The sequence below is a fragment of the Neolamprologus brichardi genome, chromosome 3, assembly GCF_056152115.1.
Source record: "Neolamprologus brichardi isolate AB-2024 chromosome 3, ASM5615211v1, whole genome shotgun sequence".
Classification (NCBI taxonomy): domain Eukaryota; kingdom Metazoa; phylum Chordata; class Actinopteri; order Cichliformes; family Cichlidae; genus Neolamprologus; species Neolamprologus brichardi.
The window spans coordinates 30,031,102-30,054,119 of NC_142106.1; the positions used below are offsets into that span (position 1 = coordinate 30,031,102).

Genomic DNA, 23,018 nt, shown 5'->3' on the forward strand with positions numbered 1-23,018 from the left:
GTTGTTCCCAGGATCTGCTGGAGCCACCATGCATGGAGTGTTTTACCCCAAGTCCAGCACCCTGAGGCTGTACGCTAAGCGGAAGGAAGGGGGCCGGGGACTGGTGAGTGTCAGCACCACAGTCCAGGATGAGACAACGAACATCCAAGAATACATTGGGAAGATGGCCCCAACTGACCGAGTGCTCAGTGAATACCTCAGGCAGCAGAAACCCAAGAAAGAGGAGGGAGACGAGGAACCATCATGGAAGGACAGGCCCCTGCACGGTATGTACCACCGGCAGATAGAGGAGGTGGCTGCTATCCAGAAATCCTACCAGTGGCTGGACAAAGCTGGACTGAAAGACAGCACAGAGGCACTAATCATGGCAGCACAAGAACAAGCTCTGAGTACAAGATCCATAGAGGCTGGGGTCTGTCACACCAGGCAAGACCCCAGGTGCAGGCTGTGTAAAGATGCTCCGGAGACAATCCAGCACATAACAGCAGGGTGCAAGATGCTAGCAGGCAAGGCATGCATGGAACGCCATAACCAAGTGGCCGGCATAGTGTACATATATATATATGTTTATATATATACATACATACATATATACACACACACACATAATAATAATGCCAAACAGGTTAAAGAAATATTATGCTGTTGTGTCTTCATCTAAATGCTGAATCGTGAATTCAGCACGATCGTGAATTTATTCTACATTGTTCTTTAAACCCCAAATCAAAACTTCACTTATTCCCTGTTGTACTCTGTGTAGTAAAATGGGTTTTCCTCTTCCTCCTCTGCACGAAGGAAGAGACCTTCCCGTGAGACATTGTTTTGTCCACTCGAGTTGAAAATTGCAAGGCTTAAAGGATTTCAAGTCTCATTACAAGTAATTCTATCATGACTCACAAAGATCACTCAGTGTGAGCTCCAATGTGAATTTTTCATATTTAATTCACTGTTTTGGGAATATATTTGTTATAATGATAGTAAATGTTATACTTGAAGTGTGACATAATTTACTGATCAGACTCTAGAAGAATCAGATGTTCTACTGCAGAGAAATGAACACTTTCTAATCCTAAATAGATTTAGTGGATACATTTTATGTAAGAGTTAATGTCAATAATAATAATAATAATGTAAATGGAGAAAAATGATAAATCATATCAACACCCAGTGTTGGGAAGGTTACTTTTAAAATGTATTCCATTACAGAATACAGAATACATGTCCCAAAATGTATTCTGTAACGTATTCCGTTACGTTACTCAATGAGAGTAACGTATTCTGAATACTTTGGATTACGTAATATATTATCATGCTGTTTACAACTACGTATTGCTGTGATTTATTACTGTTACTGAAGGTCCGCGACTCCATAGTAAAGGGACCTCTGGCTAATACGTCGGGTTCCGTGTCGGGCTCGTAGCCGAAAACTAGCTTTACTTTGTTGTCTGGGTCAACTTTGCTTGCAAGAGACAGAGAGAGGCGTTGAAAGGCTGCTCCAACTGGACTTATTTTTTTGGAGGAAAACACAAACACGGTGTACAGTCGAGTCTTAATAGCTTACTTACAACTGGGCTCGTCAGACACTCTTCTTGGCTGCAGTGGTTATTATTATATTTACATGCCAGCTCCCGTTTTTGCTCGATGACAGCTCATACTTTTCCTTTTTCTCCCTCCCTCGCTCACAGACACATAACGTGTACAGCAGTCCATTCTCCCTGCAGCACGGACTACACTGCCTATGATGCTACATTCTTTAGAGCTATACCTGTAGCATTCTGCCTGTTAGCTTAGCACAACAACAACAGGCGCTCTCTCACCCAGGAAACACGCAGAGAGAGAACGTCACCCTGTAACCATGGCAACCGTAACGCTGCCGCCTGGAACAACAGAACGTAGCTGTCAAACAAAACCCAAACAGTCCTGACCCGCCACAATATGAAACAGGGAAGTACCTCCGTGTAATCCATTTATTTCAACAAAGTAACTGTATTCTAAATACCACCTTTTTAAACGGTACCTGTAACGGAATACAGTTACTCATATTTTGTATTTTAAATATGTAACGGCGGTACATGTATTCCGTTACTCCCCAACACTGTCAACACCAGCCAAATCTTTAAATAAAATTAGGCCATTTTACAGTTTTAAATCGCAGCTAGACTTTTTCCAAATTTAAAAAAAAAAGTTTGTCTAGCAATCCATTTAAAAATAAATTTAGGCTAAAAAAAAACTGAACTAACTACACCATAATACAGTAAGTTGCTGGAATAGGTAAAACTCCACATGTGGAGCCACAGGAAAAATGCTCAGATACTCAGAAGACAAACCAGTGAATATAGAAATGGAGGAGAAGAAGAATAAAAGGAAGAAGAAATAAATAATAAATTAGACAAATACATAATTTTTTTTCTTAGTGGATGTGCTAAGACAGGTTCACCCTCTGTACAGTAGATGTTGACAGGGCAGATAAGAAAGATGATGCTGTGATACACATTGTTCTGTACTGGATCTTTCACTGTGAATACTTTTATTCAACAAAGAAAAAAAGCAGTACTTTTATTGCCATCTGAAAGTCGAGCAGCACTAAGATAGCTAGAAAGCTGTATCATAGAATAAGCCTTTTTATTTATTTTTTTTACCTATTATAGATGAAACATCTTGAACTTACATGATACAGTCAGTGTGATGATATCACTCCACTCTGAGAAGAAATATCCCCTTCTGCCCCGGCAGCTGTATCCTCCACTGTCAGACTCAGTAGCTCTGATGATTCTGTATTCATTGGATGTTGGAGGTGTGTTTAACTTGGCTGCTCTCCATTCATACGTCCACTGAGCTCCTTCACCTCCCTGAATCTCACATCTGACAGTGACTGTCTCACCGCTGTATATCTGAGTCCAGGATGGCTGCAGGGTTACAGTGGGTTTACTGGGAACTGTTCACAGAAAAATATTCATAAAATAAAATAGAAACACAAAATCAACAGAGAAATATTAAGATATGCATTTCATAATAATGGTAAATTTGTTGTTTTATAGTTAGAAATGGACCTACACAAAAATAAAAGGATCATTTTGTGTTGATTTAACAGATGGAGAAAAACAGTGAGACCGTGAGGAGAAACTGTATGACTATATGACTGCCTTTTCTGGTGCCACTGTGGTTGTGCATTTATCTGCTCTTATGAAAAGGACATATACATACATACACACACATATACTACCAGAGAAAAAGTTGGACACATGTTCTTATTTAAAGGTTTTTTCTTTATTTTCATGACTATTTACACTGTAGATTCTCACAAGACATAGCCACCCCTCGCTTCAATTACTGCTTTACACACTCATTATCTCAATGACCCTCATGAGGTCATCACCTGAAATGGTTTTCCAATAGTCTTGAAGGAGTTCACAGAGATGATGAGAAATATCAAACAACCAAACACAAGAAACACAAGCCGGATGGGATGGCACATCGCTGCATGATGCTGTGATAACCACGCTGATTCACCGTGCCTTCAATTTTGAATAAATCCCCAACAGTGTCACCAACAAAGCAGCCCCACACTATCACACCTCCTCCTCTATTCTTTACGGTGGGAACCATGCATGTAGAGACAATCTTTTTACCTTTCCTGAGTCGCACAAAGACACGACAGGTCGAACCAAACATCTCAAATTTTGACTCATCAAACTAAAGCACATATTCCCACTGGTCTCATGTCCATTCCTTGAGTTTCATGGTCCAAACAAATCTGTTCTGCTTGTTGCTTTTCCTTAGTCGTGGTTTCTTAGCAGCTGTGTGACCATAAAGGCCTGATTCACACAGTCTCCTCTGAACAGTTGATGGAGAGATGTGTCTGCTACTGGAACTCTGTGTGGCATTTATCTGGGCTCTAATCTGAGGTGTTGTTAACTTGTGATTTCTGAGGCTGGTGACTTGGATGAATTTATCCTCAGCAGCAGAGGTGACTCTTGGTCTTCCTTTCCTGGGGCGGTCCTCGTCTGAGCCAGCTTCATCGTAGCGCTTGATGGTTTCTGTGACTGCACTTGTGACACATTCAAAGTTTTAGCAGTTTCCAGACTGACTGACTGCAGTTCTTAAAGTAATGATGGACTGTCGCTTCTTTAGTTAGGTGATTGGTTCTTGCTATAGTATAAATTTCAACAGCTGTCAAATAGGACTGTCAGCTGTGTACCAACCTGAGTTCTGCACAACTGATGGTCCCAACCCCATTAAGGAGGCAAGAAATTCCACAAATAAACCCTGACAAGGCACAGCTGTGAAGTAAAAACCATTTCAGGTTACGACATCATGAAGCTCATTGAGAGAAGGCCAAGGGTTTGGAGCGCTATAGACAAAACAAGGGGTGGCTACTTTGAGGAATCTAAAATATAAAACATATATATTTTTTATGTTTTTTTTCTTTGATACATATTTCTATATACCTTGCTTCATATCTTTGATATCTTCAGTTGTTTGAATCTACAGTTTTACCTGACTAACAATGTAACATGCTTTGTAGACCATTGAATTCATCCTGTGCTGACCATGATGACATTTGTCAAATGGAGATCACACAACAAACATGACTTACTTGATACTGACAATGTGAAGGCTTCACTCCACTCTGTTGAAGAATATGAGTCATCTCTGCATCGACTCTTACACATGTAGTCTCCACTGCTGGACTCAGAAACTCTGAATGTCACATCATTATTGTGTGTCCACTGTGTGGGTGTCCTGGGTCCTCTCCATTCATACTCCCACTCAGTGGTTTCACCTCCTTCCTGCACCTCACATGTCAGAGTGATCATCTCACCTCTGAATATCTGAGGCCAGTTGGGTCGTTGTTTTACAACAACTTTATTGGAAACTGTTTACACATATTAACAGTTGAGATGCAAATAGAAACATGAAATCAACACAGAAAACTTAACATTGTATGTTTGATAATCATGAGTGAATGTATATTTCAAACTAAATTACTGAACTCACTGGTTATCCAAATGGTGACATCATCACTTATATCAGTGTAGTAAACTGGGTTTCCTCTTGTTCCTCTGCAGCGGTAGATTCCTCCTTCAGATACTCTGATATCTCTGCTTTGTTGGTCTCTGATTTGAACTTCATAGGTTCTTTGGGTTCGTCTGAACCACTCATATTTCCATCCATCAGAGCTCTGCACAGAGCAGGTCAGTGTCACACTGCCCCCTACTGGTATGATTGTTGTTCCTGCTGTCAGTGTGGCCCTGGGTTTATCTGCCATTAATTTGCAGGAAAAAGTAGAATAGATTGTCACTTGTCTCAGGAATAAATTCCTTAAAGTACTGATCACACTTTAAATATTTACTGATTAGTTTTGTATAAATGAGTAATTGCAAATCAGACATATTAGACTGTGTTACAAAATCAAATTCCCTCTGATCATGACTCTATTATATAATTTCCTCCTTGCCCTCTGCGGACCATCTATCTTTCAAGTTCGGGTCCTCTACCAGAGGCCTTGGAACTTGAGGGTCTTGCGCAGTATCTTTCCTGTTTCTAGAACTGCGCTCTTCTGGACAGAGATCTTGGATGTTGGTTCCTGGGATCTGCTGGAGCCACTTGCCTAGCTTGGGATCACTGCACCTAGCACTCTGATTACCTCTGGGACCCCTGTTATCTGATCCTTCCACATCTTCTCAAGCTCTTCTCTAAACCCTTGTTACTTTTCCATCTTCTCAAGTTCCTTCTTCCTGATGTTTCTGACATACGGTATCACTACGTCTATCACTAATGCTATGCTTCAAAGAGAAAGTGTTAACTCTTATACTGTCACACTTGAGAGACGCATTGGATTGCTTCCTTTATTTCATGCCTCTACACATCTGGTCGGTCTGATCTTGTAAAATGTTCTTAGAATTTCTGTTTTTAGTTACACTAAGCCTTCTTCTGCTTATCTACCACCACGATGTCCGGTTGGTTAGCCACCACCATTTTGTGCAGCTGTAACTGGAAGTCCCACAGGATCTTAGCTTGGTCATTGGTCTACAATGTTCCCTCTAATTTTTCATGTGTCTGAGCGAACACACAAACTCCCTGAGCGGTCCCTTGGACCACTGTAAGCAACAACAGACGTGTGCACTGTGGTCACGCCAGCATCGAATCCATACAAGTTACATGGTTTATTAAAATAATCAAATTACAGCATTTAAATTTATATTAGACTACTTTTAATTAACTGCTTTAGCCCACTTACAATGAAAATTAAAAACAAATCTTGTTCATGACCTGTGTAGTATGTTAACACTATTGGAAGTAAAAATAACTTGAACACGTGGCTTACTGGGCTTAAGCCTGGGTTGTTTTTTCAGAAGCCCGGGGTCTTTTGGAGTGTAATTTTTTCATAGTTAGATGCCTTGCTGACAACTGTATAAAGCAAAAAACTACACACAATATTCGAAGCACATAGTGCACACTGTGGGAATTTACGACTGTGCGTAAATCCCCCCTAATATTGGTATGATCCGAGCTCAGGCACTAAGAGACTGAGCAAGGGGGCGGGGGGAGCTGCTGCCTGCAAGTGCGCTGTTGGAGAAGCGCAGCCAGGCAGACAGAGGAGAACTGAAGTTCAGGGCCGTGCAGAGAGGTTTAAAGGGGCGGGTGCTCAAAGTTAAAAAGGGGCACATTGAACCAGGCTGAATAACAACAACACACATTCATCAAGAATCTAATATGGGAAGGGCAGGGCTGTGTTGATCTGAGACTGTAGACAGTAAAAAGTCCACAGCAGAGATGGTAGCTGATTAAACAAGTGTCATGAGATAATAACAAAATGCAAAGATTGGTGACAGCACTTGGAACCATAAGGCAACAAAAAACGTAAGAAATAATTTAGGCTCTGACTGTGAATCACTCTCTGCTTCTCTTCTTCCTTCCATCCCATCATTTCATATATCACTCTCCACTTGCTGTCTATCTGAGAACAAGGCACAACTTGCTATTGCAATAAACTATAATTTAATTATCCACACCTAACAACTCTTGCACTTAATGATGACAGAAAAATGTTATAGCACTGCCTTTAGTAGCCTCACACAGCTCCTACTGTTTCCTCCTCATGTCCTTACCAGCCATGTCTGGACAATGTTATATCATGAGTAATATATATTTTTTTTTAAATCCATCTAAATAAAACACACACATGCACGCACACACAGTGACATTTTAGACCTTCAGAATACTGTATATACTATCATGCATATTAGATCGTTTTTTAGTGAAATATAATCCCTCCAGAAAGGCAGGAAAAGCCCGGAAACTTACTTTAAAACTAAATATGTTCTAAATACTTTAAAACTAAATATGTTCCCTAAAACGGTGACAGAGCTACAGACCCATGACAGCCTTACACAGGTAGCCAGCAGCTATGACCAGCACTACCTGTGCAGTTAATAAAAGGACAGGTTGTGGAGGTAAACACAGACGACACGAGAGCTCTCGATTGACACTGCTCGTTTATTACTTATCACCACACAACTGACTCTTTTCCCTCCAAAACACAGCAACAACACTTCCTGAGAACTGGGCGTGAGTGGAGCCCTCCAGTGGTCCACCACACATGCCCCCCCCGAACACCCAGTAGGGTCATCCCCTAGTCCAGAACCCTCGCTTTAATTAAATGTCCAGAACGGCTGAAGCGGGGAGGTGGAGAGCTGGCGGAGGGGAAGCGAGCCTGAGGGCCAGGCTGGCATGGGCGGTCAGGAAGAACTGAAGACAGCTCGGGCCCCGCCAGGTGGGGGGCGCTCCCAGAGGAAGAAGCAGGATTGTCCGGTCCAGTGGAAGGCGGGCGGCCACGGCGGGGGGCCTGAGCCGGCACCACCTGATCATCCCGAAGCACATGTGCTGGTTTAAGTCTGTCAATAGAAACAGCCTCCTGTCGACCCCCAAAATCCAAAAGGAAATACTTCCGGCCCGGTTGAATAACCCTAAAGGGGCCGTCATACAGTGGACGCAGCGGAGGCCTATGAGCGTCATGCCTGACAAAAACAAACTGTGAGGAGTCCAACGACCTTGGAACAAAGGTGTCGGGCACACAATGGTGCACTGGGCCAGGAAGAGAAAACGAGTCTCTTGGGGGACGGAGAGACAGCACAGATGGAGCGAAGCACGGGGGTGGGCTCTCAGGCAAGAATTCCCCGGGGACCCGGAGGGGCTGACCGAGGACCAGTTCAGCCGGGGAAACCCCAAGGTCTTCTTTAACCGCGCAGCGCAACCCCAGTAAACCCATGGAAGGCGGTCAACCCAGTTGCCATCTGTGAGAGAAGCACGGAACGCGGCCTTAAGCGACCGGTGGAAACGTTCGCACATCCCGTTGGCCTGCGGGTGGTACGCAGTGGTTCGGTGGACCTTGACCCCCAGGCCGTCAGCCATGGCAGACCAAAGCTCGGAAACGAACTGGGGGCCCCTGTCTGAGGTGATGTCGGCGGGGGGACCGAAACGCGAAACCCACGTTGACAAAAATGCCCTGGCCACTGCTGCTGCTGTAGTGGACGCCAGAGGCACTGCCTCAGGCCAGCGGGTTGTGCGGTCCACTACAGTCAAAAGGTGCGTGAAACCTTGTGACTGCGGCAGAGGACCAACCAGATCCACATGCACATGATCAAAACGCCTCCCTGGAACGCGGAAGGATTCGAGGGGCGCCTGTGTGTGCCTATGGATCTTAGCACGTTGGCATGGGATGCATGCGGCTGCCCACTCTTTCACTGATTTACGAAGGCCCGGTCAAACGAACCTAGAGCTGACCAGCTTGACCGAGGCCCGGACGCCTGGATGAGAGAGGGCGTGTACGGAGTCGAAAACGCGACGACGCCACGAAAGGGGGACTACAGGGCGTGGACGGCTGGTGGAAACATCGCAAAGCAGGCTGGGCCCGCCGTTCCACACGGGTCTGTCCTCCAATACAAGGCCCGTTTGCGCAGACCGAAGGGCAAGGACGTCCGGGTCGGCCTGTTGGTCAGCGGCCATAGCCTCGAAGTCTATGCCAACATAAACGGGAGAGACCAGCACACGGGATAGACAGTCAGCCACGCAGTTGGACTTACCAGCCACGTGCTGAATGTCAGTTGTGAACTCTGAAATGGCTGCCAACTGGCGCTGCTGGCGCCCGCTCCACGGATCAGAGACCTTGGACATCGCGAATGTCAAAGGTTTATGATCGACGTATGCGGTGAAGCTCCGACCCTCGAGAAAAAAACGAAAATGCCGTGTCGCGAGGTGCAGGGCCAGCAACTCCCTGTCAAAAACGCTATATTTGCGGTCACTGTCCCTAAGCGTGCGACTAAAAAAAGCGAGCGGTTGCCAGACACCGGAGACCCGCTGTTCTAACACCGCGCCCACTGCCACGTCCGACGCGTCGGAGGTCAACGCAATCTCCGCCGACGGAAACGGGTGGGCCAGCAGGGCGGCGTTTGCCAGCGCGGTCTTGGCCCCAGAAAATGCCTGGATGCGTTCAGGGAGCCAATCAATCGGGTCCTTAGCTGTTTTACCCTTCAAGGCAACATAGAGAGGCTGCAGCAGGTGCGCAGCTCTGGGGAGAAAGCGGTTGTAGAAATTGACCATCCCCAAGAACTCCTGCAGCGCTTTAACGGACGCAGGACGCGGAAAAGCCGAAACGGCCCGGACCTTGTCTGGCAACGGAACCACACCGTCAGCGGAAATGCGGTGGCCCAAGAAATCCAGAACCGGCAAGCCGAACTGGCACTTGGAGGGGTTGACGATCAGGCCGTGTGCCGCCAAGCGCTGGAAAACCTGGTGCAGATGGGATGCGTGCTGACTCTCAGAGCAGCTGGCCACCAATATATCGTCAAGGTACACGAAGACGAAGGGCAGCCCGCGCAAAACAGAGTCCATCAACCGCTGAAAAGTCTGGGCGGCACCTTTCAGGCCGAACGGCATGCGCAAAAATTCAAACAGGCCGAAAGGGGTAATAACGGCAGTTTTGGGGACGTCTTCGGCGCGCACGGGAACCTGGTGATACCCCCGCACCAAGTCAATTTTAGAAAAAATTGAGGTGCCAGCGAGGTGGGCGGAAAAATCCTGGATGTGGGGAATGGGGTAACGGTCGTTCTCCGTGACATTATTCAAACGGCGAAAATCCCCACACGGCCGCCACCGACCGTCTGACTTGGGCACCATGTGTAGCGGAGAAGCCCAGGCACTATTCGAGCGCTGCACTATGCCGAGGCGCTCCATTGCGGCAAACTCTTCCCGAGCGACGGAGAGTTTCGCGGGGTCGAGGCGACGCGCGCGTGCGAACACCGGCGGACCGACCGTCGGGATATAATGTTCAACCCCGTGCTTCGTTGCCGTGTTCGAAAAATTAGGAACAGTCAGTGAAGGGAACTCCAAGAGCAAACGCTGAAAAACATTCCCTGAAGTCACTAAATTAGCCCGATTCAGGGGCTCGATGGCGCGAGTGAAACAGGGCATTGAAGAAAAAGACAGTGCATCGATTAAGCGTCTGTTAGTGACATCGACCAGCAGTCCGTGGGCACAAAGAAAATCGGCGCCCAAAATAGGTACAGAGCTAGCGGCAACAACAAAGTTCCATTGGAAATCCCGACCATGAAAACAAACAGTCACAAACCTTTCCACGAACGTTGCGATGGGAGAGCCATTAGCCGCAATAAGCTGCGGTCCGCAGCCCGCTGCTAAACTGTCGGCTCCGGACGGGGGAAGGAGGCTCTTCTGGGAGCCGGAGTCGACCAGGAAACGTCTCCCAGAGCGCGAGTCTTCTATGAAGAGCAGTTTTTCTTTGTCGCCAGCGGTCGCGGCCGCTACAGCGCGCTGGCGGGATCCATGTCCCAGGGTCGGAAAAGCACAAGGCGGCAGGCAGCGGCGCGCTCTGGCGCCAAAACGCTGATGGTAGAAACAGAGGTCCCGTCCGTGGTGTCGCTGTGCCGCGATCTTTGCCGTCAGCGAAGGATCGGAGACGTCGGGGCAGGTCAGTGGGGAAGTGGAAGGCGCCGCCGGCGAAGCTGGAACTAGGTCGTGATCGTGGAAAGTGCGGGTAGCCAGGAGAATACGATCCGCGTCCTCAGCCAGGGAGCGATAATCCTTCGTGCCCAGAAGCGGAGAGTTGGCGAGGCCGGCTCTCACGGCCGCCGGCAGCTGTCGGAGGAATATGTGGGCGAAGAGGAATCCCCCGTCGTCCGGTCCGAGAAAGGATAGCATGTGCTCCATCAGTTCGAGAGCCGTACCGCCACCCAGGCCTGAGAGGGAGAGGAGCTTCTCGGCTCGCTCTACGTCGGAGAGGGCATAGCGCCGAAGAAGCAGCTCCTTAAGGGCGGCGTACTTCCCTCGGGTGGGTGGGTCCCAGAGGAGAGTCAACGCACGACGGGTGGCTAGCGGGTCGAGAGAAGCCACTACATGGTGATATTTCGTGTCGTCAGCCGAGATGCCACGAAGGGCGAACTGAGCCTCCACGTGCACGAACCACGACGGGGGATCGTGAAGCCAAAAGTCCGGCAGCTCGAGCGCCACAGCAAACGTAGCTGCAGCCGGAGGCAGAGGGCTGGCGGCTGCTGATGCATCCAGAGCGGAGTCGGTGCCACCATCGGACTGCAACATGTTCAAGTCAGGGGTCACCAATGTGGAGGTAAACACAGACGACACGAGAGCTCTCGATTGACACTGCTCGTTTATTACTTATCACCACACAACTGACTCTTTTCCCTCCAAAACACAGCAACAACACTTCCTGAGAACTGGGTGTGAGTGGAGCCCTCCAGTGGTCCACCACAAGGTAATGTTTTTCACGCTGTTGCACACACAGCACGCTTGTTTGTTTCAGTTCGTCAGTTGCAACAAGACAGCTTACCAACGTGTCCGTAATAAGCTAATACTCCTGTGTGCTATAGACTACAGTTTACGCTGTACACCTACTTACTGGTTTTTGTCGCATCAGTCTGTGTCTCTGAGTTAACTTGTTTCTCCTACAGCTCCGGACCGCAAAAAATGCGCGTGCTCTTTGTGATAGTGATGGGTCGTTCGCGAACGAAATGACTCTTAGAGCCGGATTTTGACGTGAACGACGCGAGCCGTCTCCTTATCGCGAGCCGTCACGTGGGTTTTTTTCTTCTTTCTCTCAGCCTCTCTCTCGCACTTTTTTCCGCTTCACTCAGCACTCGAGCCTTGTGCTTTACGCTGGGCAGAGGGGGGAGGGCCGGTAGTTACACTCAGTAGCACAGGAACAGAGCCGGAGGGAAAGAGAGAGAAAGAGAGCCAGGGACAACAACATCACAATTAGAAAGGTATAGTAATCATCCACAACTATTTTCGGTTGCAGATGATAAAGGATTCAGAAAGTTTATTCATGCAGGCCCATATGACAGAGAATATGCATCTTCTTTTTGTTTTCATATTTTAATTTATATTTAATTGTGTTGTGGTTTGCAGTGTTTTGTGTTGTTTCACTTTAAATTTGTAAAAGGAAAAAGCTGAAAATTTAAATAGTTAAAATTTGAAATGTGAATAGTTGATTTTTGTATTATATGATTTATTTATTACATTTTATGTGGAGTGAATACATAAAAGTATATTTACGGTGGCCCCTAGAGACAAAGCACATACAAACTTCAAATCACGTACAAACACGTACAAACTCCAAAACACGTAAAAACACGTACAAACTCCGAAGCACGTAAAAACTCCGAAGCACGTAAAAACTCAAAACACGTACAAAAGACAACAGAAGTGCTCAAGGATGCTGGGCGCAGTGTTGAGCTTTTGTTACCTAGTGGCTACACAAGCCAGCAAGTACCCACGACCGGATTTGGTGTGTGGTAGTAACAGGTAAATGAACTTTTTTTTTAAATTATTTGAATATATATGAGTGCCTGTGTATAAATACACAAACAATACACACATGCTTTCAATTGTGTAATTTAAGTGATCTAGTAGCTCTGCTTTGGAAGTTCAGTTCATGCTAGAAATGTTTTTTGGAGTTTGTACGTGTTTTGTCTCTAGGGGCCACCGCATATATTTATATATAAACATATATAAATAAAACCACTTTTTTTTACGTTAGTAATTCCTTTTGTGCTTAATTTTATATTATTGTTAATAATAAATTAATTAAAGCAACAAAACAACCTGAAGAGCCGGTTCGGAGCCGAAAGAGCCGACTCTTGTTAGTGAGCCGAACCGAAAGAGCCGGATCTCTAAAAAGAGCCGGAAATCCCATCACTACTTTGTGAGCTCGTTCCCGGCTCGTAACCAGCGCGTTCTGCCATCAAGGGCGATCATTGGTTAAATGTGATCATGTGACTGATGCAAGCCAGATCCTTTCATTTAGCAAAACTGTGATTAATAGTTAAATATTATTGTTGAGGGGCACAGACAGGACTCCGCACGCACACACACATAAAAAAAAAATAAATAAAAATATGTTTTTAAAAAGTTGCCTCAACAAAAGGGCACTTTGGGCACCCATCAGGAAAGGGGCGGGTGCTCAAGCCCCTCTAGCCCCCCCCTCTGCACGTGCCTGCTGAAGTTTGACCAGGTACCAAAGCAAATCATTCGTACTGTACAAATAATGTAAATATGACGGTGTATCACGAAAGATTGATATCAAACTGATCACTTGACCCATATTACGTTACTTGCTCTTCAAGTGAATCAACAAATGGCGAAATGAAAAGCCGAACAACAACAATGCTGTTTTTTTAGAGAGTCTTAGCTTACATGTGTGTTTATTTCATATTTTCAGTTGTTTCCCTCCACGGCTAAATAAATCGGTTTCAGTAATGTACTGATATACAAGAATGGACATAAGGGGCTTCTTTCAAAGAAAAAACTCTGGTAGATGTTATTTGATATATTATGCTTTGTATGTTGTTCAGTATATTTCTATGCAAAACAAGAGGAATTTCAACACACAGCAGTATATTCACAGTTTAAACCAGATATTTACATACACTTTATGGAAAACACAAGAACATTTTTTTACTGTACAGCATCAATTTAGAGTAAACTTGTTTTGTTTTGGATAAATAAATATTGAAATATCTATAAAATTAGTTAAATGTCAGAATAAAGAGAGACAGAGCTATCTATGTTTTATCACTTTCATCAAATTTAGGAGTACATATACACTAAGTTTATTGTTAATTAATAAGAAAACTCCAGACGATTCCATTCTGAGCTGAAGAAGCTTCTGATTGGTTAGTAGAGTCCATGTGAGTAAATTGGTGGCACAGCTGTGGATGCATATAAGGCAAAACACAGAGCCTGTTTCTGTGACATGGGAAAATCAAGAGATGTCAACCAAAACACCAAGAAAAGAATTGTGGAGCTCCATAAGTGTGGCTCAATTTTGAATACAATTTGGTGCCATTTATAATTAAGAAATACAGATAGTTTCTCTCTTTACTCTTAAAGTTAACAAATATGTTTTTTATATTTATCAATCTAAAAAAATTAAACATTTAGTCTGATTTGATGTTACAATTAAAAAAGTGTTTGTGTTTTTATCTGAAGAGTATGTAAATATCTGGTTTCCACTGTATATTTGATGATGTTGGTGTTTGGTTTGATTGTCAGCACAAAGAAGGAGAGAGAGGAACAGAGAGGGAGAGAGAGGGAGAGAGAGGAGAATGAGGACAGCACAGAGATGGAACAAGAGCAGGTGAGACACACATGTTGGTCAAATGGTTGTTTACCAAAAGTATCACCGTATCATAGGTACTCATGTATCTCATACCTAGTGTTTCTTTTTAGGTTTGTTATTTTTCAAATTCTATATTTATTAAGTTATGCAGGCTTGTTTGCACAACAAGACTAAATAATTATATAAATTTTCAGTGTACTAAATAGTGTACTTTGGTAGAATTAAAAAAATAAGTGTAGTGCAGGTCTATGATGATTTTTAGTGCTACTATCATCTAGTTCTGATTCTGTTTCTGTCTTAGTTAAGTCCTAAGTAGTCCTGATTTTGAACTGTTGTAGTCCTGTTTTAATTCCGGATCAGTTCTGGGTCTGGTTGAATTGGGGTTTAGTCCTTGTGTCTTGATACAGCCCCAACTTTGTTCTGCCTTGCTGCTTAATTAAAAAACTGGTATAAGGTGTCCTGCATATGTGATATATATTTTTCCCAATATGAAGTCATTCTTTTTTGAACAAAACTGAAAACAGAGCCAATTAATCTTTCAGTCATTTCTAACCTCCCCCTGCCCCCCCCCCCCCCCCTCCACACACACACACACACACACACAATCCCACATGCATACTATCCTTTAGGGCTAAGCCCCGGGTGTATTAAATGTCTGCCTCAGCCTCTGCTGTCCACTATGAGATAAAGGAGAAAAACAGCCTGATACCTGCAGGCCTGACAACAAGAGATGTATCACTCCTGTAACACCTGTAACATTCAGCAGTCGCCTCATTGTTCTGACACACACAACGAAACTATTGACTACACTACACACTAACTACACAAGATAACACACTACCTTTAGACTCCAAGCACGCTAAAAATCGCAAATCTCTTACATCTCAAAACACCGCCATCACTCCTAAAAATTCATGCTGTGTCATGCTGCCATATCATTTTTTGATTGGTTGACATGGTACATTTTTCCACCAATAGGAAAGGGATGTGGTTTTTTTGGTTTTGTTTTTGCTCACAGGTGGAGAGTGCTTTCGAGCGTTTTCCTTATAAAACGCAGTTTTTACCGTTTCTTCCCGCAGTAAATATAAACAACGACAGTATTCAGGAAGAAAACCAAACATTGCATATATTTTTATCATAACTCTGGTTTTACGTGGCCTATTTACACAATTTAAAAACTGGTATAAAGTCCACACTTTTCCCATCAGTTGTTCCGTCAGTCCTGCTCACATCTCCAATGGTTGTACACGTTGTCATTAACGTGGCTTCACTCCACATCAGCCACGCTGCTTTGCTAGCTAAAACACCGGTGTCGGCGCATAAGGACGCTGTCATAGCCTGTCAATGACATTAATTAGCCTTGTATATACAAATGTGAATCGCATTGTTGGCTGGAGCAGCCAGTCACTGGCCACTTACTGACTCACACTGCAAAACAGAATGAATTGTTAACGTATTTATTTTAATTTCAATTCAGGTTAGATTTTTTTTGTGCGCAACGCAGTTTTTCTGTAGGCAGAGACCGGGCCAGTAGTGCGCAATTGTGCACGCGTGCAGCTTAGGGGGAACATTGGTGGTCTCCCATTTTTGACCTCAGGGCTTCTAGGCCATACTCGGCACAGATGTTTCTGTATACTATGCCGGCCACTTGCTTATAGCATTCCATAGATGTCCTGCCTGTTAGCATCTTGCACCCTGCTGTTATTTGCTGGATTGTCTCAGGATCATCTTTACACAGCCTGACCCTGGGGTCTTGCCTGATGTGGTACAGCCCAGCCTCTATGGATCTTGTGTTCAGAGTTTTTTCCTGTGCTGCCATGATTAGTGCCTCTGTGCTGTCTTTCAGTCCAACTTTGTCAAGCCACTGGTAGGATTTCTGGTTGTCACCCACTTCCTCTATCTGCCAGTTGTACATAACGTGCAGATACTATATTATCTTTTCATCCTGTATCTTTATATTATTATTGTTGTCAGGTGATGGAGCAGCAGGTCAGCATTGGCGTCTCTATACCAGCTGAAAGTTCATGACACAAAGTGGTGACAAACTGTCTACAATGAGGCTACTATCAGCTGCAGCTCTTTGTCTGACTAACAATGTAACATGCTTTGTAGACCATTGAATTCATCCTGTGCTGACCATTATGACATTTGTCAAATGGAGATAACACAACAAACATGACTTACTTGATCCTGACAATGTGAAGGCTTCACTCCACTCTGTTGAAGAATATGAGTCATATCTGCGTCGACTCTTACACATGTAGTCTCCACTGCTGGACTCAGAAACTCCGAATGTCACATCATTATTGTGTGTCCACAGTGTGGTTTGTCTGGGTCCTCTCCATAGATAATACCACTCAGTGGTTTCACCTCCTTCCTGCACCTCACATGTCAGAGTGATCGTCTCACCTCTGAATATCTGAGGCCAGTTGGGTCGTTGTTTTACAACAACTTTATTGGAAACTGTTTACACATATTAACAGTTGAGATACAAATAGAAACATGAAATCAACACAGAAAACTTAACATTGTATGTTTGATAATCATGAGTGAATGTATATTTCAAACTCAATGACTGAACTCACAGGTTATCCAAATGGTGATATCATTGCTTTCAGAAGTGTAGTAAACTGGGTTTCCTCTTGTTCCTATGCATCTGTAGATTCCTCCTTGAGATACTCTGATATCTCTGTTTTGTTGGTCTCTGATTTGAACTTCAGAGGTTCTTTGGGTTCGTCTGAACCACTTATATTTCCATCCATTAGAGCTCTGCACAGAGCAGGTCAGTGTCACACTGCCCCCTACTGGTATGATTGTTGTTCCTGCTGTCAGTGTGGCCCTGGGTTTATCTGCCATTAATTTGCAGGAAAAAGTAGAATAGATTGTCACTTGTCTCAGGAATAAATTTCTTACAGTACTGATCACACTTTAAATATTTACTGATTAGTTTTGTATAAATGAGTAATTGCAAATCAGACATATTAGACTGTGTTACAAAATCAAATTCCCTCTGATCATGACTCTATTATATAATTTCCTCCTTGCCCTCTGCGGACCATGTATCTTTCAAGTTCGGGTCCTCTACCAGAGGCCTTGGAACTTGAGGGTCTTGCGCAGTATCTTTCCTGTTTCTAGAACTGCGCTCTTCTGGACAGAGATCTTGGATGTTGGTCCCTGGGATCTGCTGGAGCCACTCGCCTAGCTTGGGATCACTGCACCTAGCGCTCTGATTACCTCTGGGACCCCTGTTATCTGCACCTTCCACATCTTCTCAAGCTCTTCTCTAAACCCTTGTTACTTTTCCATCTTCTCATGTTCCTTCTTCCTGATGTTGCTGACATACGGTATCACTACGTCTATCACTAAGGCCGTCTTCTTCTGCTTATCTACCACCACGATGTCCGGTTGGTTAGCCACCACCATTTTGTGCAGCTGTAACTGGAAGTCCCACAGGATCTTAGCTTGGTCATTGGTCTACAATGTTCCCTCTAATTTTTCATGTGTCTGAGCGAACACACAAACTCCCTGAGGGGTCCCTTGGACCACTGTAAGCAACAACAGACGTGTGCACTGTGGTCACGCCAGCAACGAATCCATACAAGTTACATGGTTTATTAAAATAATCAAATTACAGAATTTAAATTTATATTAGACTACTTTTAATTAACTGCTTTAGCCCACTTCCAATGAAAATTAAAAACAAATCTTGTTCATGGCCTGTGTAGTATGTTAACACTATTGGAAGTAAAAATAACTTGAACACCAATTTTGAAAACACAACTTTCTTTTTTTTTTCTTTTTTATAAAGCTCTGACTTGTATTATGAGTCTGTGGTCTGGGAGAGAGTCCTGTAACTCCCTGTCTGCAAAATACAGTAAATAATGACCAATGTTGGGCAATTAATTATATAGTTACTTCTTCAAAAAAAACTGAGTTTTGCAAACAAAGTTTTTGGCAGCTGTTTACCTAAAAATGCAGCCAAGGCAGTATTTTAAATAAACATTTCAAACTATTTACAGAACAATCAGGTGTTCTGCATCAAATTTGTTGCCACACAAATTATTTGTGCCACTCCAAAAAATAATTTCTGTCCACTATGAGATAAAGGAGAAAAACAGCCTGATACCTGCAGGCCTGACAACAAGAGATGTATCACTCCTGTAACACCTGTAACATTCAGCAGTCGCCTCATTGTTCTGACACACACAACGAAACTATTGACTACACTACACACTAACTACACAAGATAACACACTAACTTTAGACTCCAAGCACGCTAAAAATCGCAGATCTCTCACATCTCAAAACACCGCCATCACTCCTAAAAATTCATGCTGTGTCATGCTGCCATATCATTTTTTGATTGGTTGACATGGTACATTTTTCCACCAATAGGAAAGGGATGTGGTTTTTTTGGTTTTGTTTTTGCTCACAGGTGGAGAGTGCTTTCGAGCGTTTTCCTTATAAAACGCAGTTTTTACCGTTTCTTCCCGCAGTAAATATAAACAACGACAGTATTCAGGAAGAAAACCAAACATTGCATATATTTTTATCATAACTCTGGTTTTACGTGGCCTATTTACACAATTTAAAAACTGGTATAAAGTCCACACTTTTCCCATCAGTTGTTCCGTCAGTCCTGCTCACATCTCCAATGGTTGTACACATTGTCATTAACGTGGCTTCACTCCACATCAGCCACGCTGCTTTGCTAGCTAAAACACCGGTGTCGGCGCATAAGGACGCTGTCATAGCCTGTCAATGACATTAATTAGCCTTGTATATACAAATGTGAATCGCATTGTTGGCTGGAGCAGCCAGTCACTGGCCACTTACTGACTCACACTGCAAAACAGAATGAATTGTTAACGTATTTATTTTAATTTCAATTCAGGTTAGATTTTTTTTGTGCGCAACGCAGTTTTTCTGTGGGCAGAGACCGGGCCAGTAGTGCGCAATTGTGCACGCGTGCAGCTTAGGGGGAACATTGGTGGTCTCCCATTTTTGACCTCAGGGCTTCTAGGCCATACTCGGCACAGATGTTTCTGTATACTATGCCGGCCACTTGCTTATAGCATTCCATAGATGTCCTGCCTGTTAGCATCTTGCACCCTGCTGTTATTTGCTGGATTGTCTCAGGATCATCTTTACACAGCCTGACCCTGGGGTCTTGCCTGATGTGGTACAGCCCAGCCTCTATGGATCTTGTGTTCAGAGTTTTTTCCTGTGCTGCCATGATTAGTGCCTCTGTGCTGTCTTTCAGTCCAACTTTGTCAAGCCACTGGTAGGATTTCTGGTTGTCACCCACTTCCTCTATCTGCTGGTTGTACATGACGTTCAGATACTATATTATCTTTTCATCCTGTATCTTTATATTACTATTGTCCTCAGGTGATGGAGCAACAGGTCAGCACTGGCGTCTCTATACCAGCTGAAAGTTCATGACACAAAGTGGTGACAAACTGTCTACAATGAGGCTACTATCAGCTGCAGCTCTTTGTCTGACTAACAATGTAACATGCTTTGTAGACCATTGAATTCATCCTGTGCTGACCATTATGACATTTGTCAAATGGAGATAACACAACAAACATGACTTACTTGATCCTGACAATGTGAAGGCTTCACTCCACTCTGTTGAAGAATATGAGTCATATCTGCGTCGACTCTTACACATGTAGTCTCCACTGCTGGACTCAGAAACTCTGAATGTCACATCATTATTGTGTGTCCACTGTGTGGGTGTCCTGGGTCCTCTCCATTCATACTCCCACTCAGTGATTTCACCTCCTTCCTGCACCTCACATGTCAGAGTGATCGTCTCACCTCTGAATATCTGAGGCCAGTTGGGTTGTTGTTTTACAACAACTTTATTGGAAACTGTTTACATATATTAACAGTTGAGATACAAATAGAAACATGAAATCAACACAGAAAACTTAACATTGTATGTTTGATAATCATGAGTGAAAGTATATTTCAAACTAAATTACTGAACTCACTGGTTTTCTCAATGGTGACATCATCACTTCTATCAGTGTAGTAAACTGGGTTTCCTCTTGTTCCTCTGCATCTGTAGATTCCTCCTTCAGATACTCTGATATCTCTGTTTTGTTGATCTCTGATTTGAACTTCATAGGTTCTTTGGGTTCGTCTAAACCACTCATATTTCCATCCATCAGAGCTCTGCACAGAGCAGGTCAGTGTCACACTGCCCCCTACTGGTATGATTGTTGTTCCTGCTGTCAGTGTGGCCCTGGGTTTATCTGCCATTAATTTGCAGTAAAAAGTAGAATAGATTGTCACTTGTCTCAGGAATACATTTCTTACAGTACTGATCACACTTTAAATATTCACTTTTAGTAGAAATGACTAATTACTCTGCATGTGACATATTGGACTGTGTTACAAAATCAAACTCGCTCTGATTTATTATTTATTGAAAGAGAAATATCAGATAAAACAGTTTTAAATTTCTCGTCATATCTGTTTCCCTTTTCATGAATATTTTAATAGTTTCAGTGCACTGAACAAAAACCTTTATTTCTGTTGGAGTCTGGTGAGTGTTATCATGAATTTTCAATCTAAAATGTTATTTAGCAGTTTTCGTGGGTCTATGAATTATTTAAAATGCAAACATTAAATCAATGAAAATAACTTCCAGTCAGTTTCAATGTGGGAATTTTGCCACTGATGGCTGACCATAAGTGTTAAGTGCAACGCGTTTTATCTTCATATTATATATTCAGCAACTTAATTTTTTCTTGTTGAGATGACATGATACAATCCAGTAAGAGTGGCTGGATCCAGGCAACTAACCACTCTTACTAGATTGTATGATGTCATCTCAACACGAAAAAATTAAGTTGCTGAATTTCATGCAGATGCTAAATGATTTAATTACGTTCACCATAGAAACATGGAATTATGTAGTTCAAATGACAAGTTTGGATCTTGTGCATGTAACAACCACCTATTTCATTTTTTTTGAGTGAACTTACATGAAACTGTCAGTCTGAAGGCATCACTCCATCCTGTTAAGAGATAGTCACTGCTACCCCGACATCTGTAGTCTCCACTGTGGGACACTGAAACTCTGCTGATCCTGTATTCACTGGATGTTGGAGGGCTGTTTGTGTTGGGTGCTGTCCATTCATATTTCCACACCTTTCCTTCACCTCCCTGAATCTCACATCTGAGAATGATTGTCTCACCAGTGAATATCTGAGACCAGCTGTGCTGCAGCGTCACTGTGATCCTGTTATGAACTAACAAAGAAGTACATGCAGAAGCAGGTTTTATCATAATTATTTTAAAGCTGATTTGTTGTGCAGGAATGTTTAAAAGCAACTAAAATATTATATAGTACTTGTATAATATAATATAATATAATATAATATAATATAATATAATATAATATAATATAATATAATATAATATAATACAATATAATATAATGATTCTTTCAGTGTGAAGACACTCAGCCGTTTGACCCAAGTACTTTAACATTTTGATAAACCTCTGTAGCTGACTCTGCTTTGGTTCCTCTGCAAGATGATTGAAAAAAAAGAAAGATTCTTTTAAAATGTCTGAAAGTTCAAAGTTTTAATAATAATAACAATAATAACTATAATAATAATAACCAACTTAAAATCTTAATTGTAAATCTCAATCAAAACAGATGAATCAATTTGATGTGATTACATTTTACTTTTTTGTTCAGATCAATAACTTTTGACATCATTTCTCCAGTGATTATAGACTGCATGTCACATGATTTAATAATTTCAATAACAAGCAATTATATTTTTGGTAATCAAATTTTTAAATCTGTAATATTAATTAGAAAAAGAAGAACAAGAACAAGAATGAACTCCTCACTCTATGCCTGCACAGACATTGTTGTTTTGTTCCAAATGTAATTTTTAAACTCACCAGTTTGCTGAAGTATGACGTCACTGCTGTCCTCTGTGTAGTAAACTGGATCTCCTCTCCCTCCTCTGCAGTGGTACAGACCTCCTTGTGAGACACTAATAACTCTGTTTGCTTCATTTCCTCTCATGAGCTGAGCTTTAGAAGAGACTGAATGGCTTCTGAACCAGTCAAACTTCCAGCCAGCAGAGCCCTCCACAGAGCAGCTCAGTGTCACACTGCCCCCCGCTGGTATGACTGAACTTTGTGGTGTCAGTGTGGCTCTGGGTTTACCTGCTGTTGAAGAAACAAAATAAGTAAAATATAAAATCATTATCGAGAATAAATTTGAAGACCCTTATGAAAAGAACATCGAGGGAACAGTTTACCCTGCCCGGGATAGGGTTACCGGGGCCCCGCCCTGGAGCCAGGCCCGGGGAGGGTGCCCGAGAGC

General features: G+C 43.3%; 1 protein-coding gene across 1 annotated transcript in view; it reads right to left on the minus strand.

The window, feature by feature from the left end:
• LOC102797518 (Fc receptor-like protein 5) overlaps positions 1 to 23,018 on the minus strand; it is a 42,760-nt gene that overhangs the window by 12,949 nt on the left and 6,793 nt on the right. The window contains exons 7-13 of the mRNA XM_087836137.1: positions 22,589 to 22,861; positions 21,655 to 21,921; positions 20,656 to 20,919; positions 16,838 to 17,116; positions 4,999 to 5,262; positions 4,598 to 4,876; positions 2,669 to 2,935 (exon numbers count right to left, since the gene is read on the minus strand). Coding sequence (XP_087692263.1) covers positions 2,669 to 2,935; positions 4,598 to 4,876; positions 4,999 to 5,262; positions 16,838 to 17,116; positions 20,656 to 20,919; positions 21,655 to 21,921; positions 22,589 to 22,861 — 1,893 coding nt within the window. The remainder of the gene's footprint in view (positions 1 to 2,668; positions 2,936 to 4,597; positions 4,877 to 4,998; positions 5,263 to 16,837; positions 17,117 to 20,655; positions 20,920 to 21,654; positions 21,922 to 22,588; positions 22,862 to 23,018) is intronic.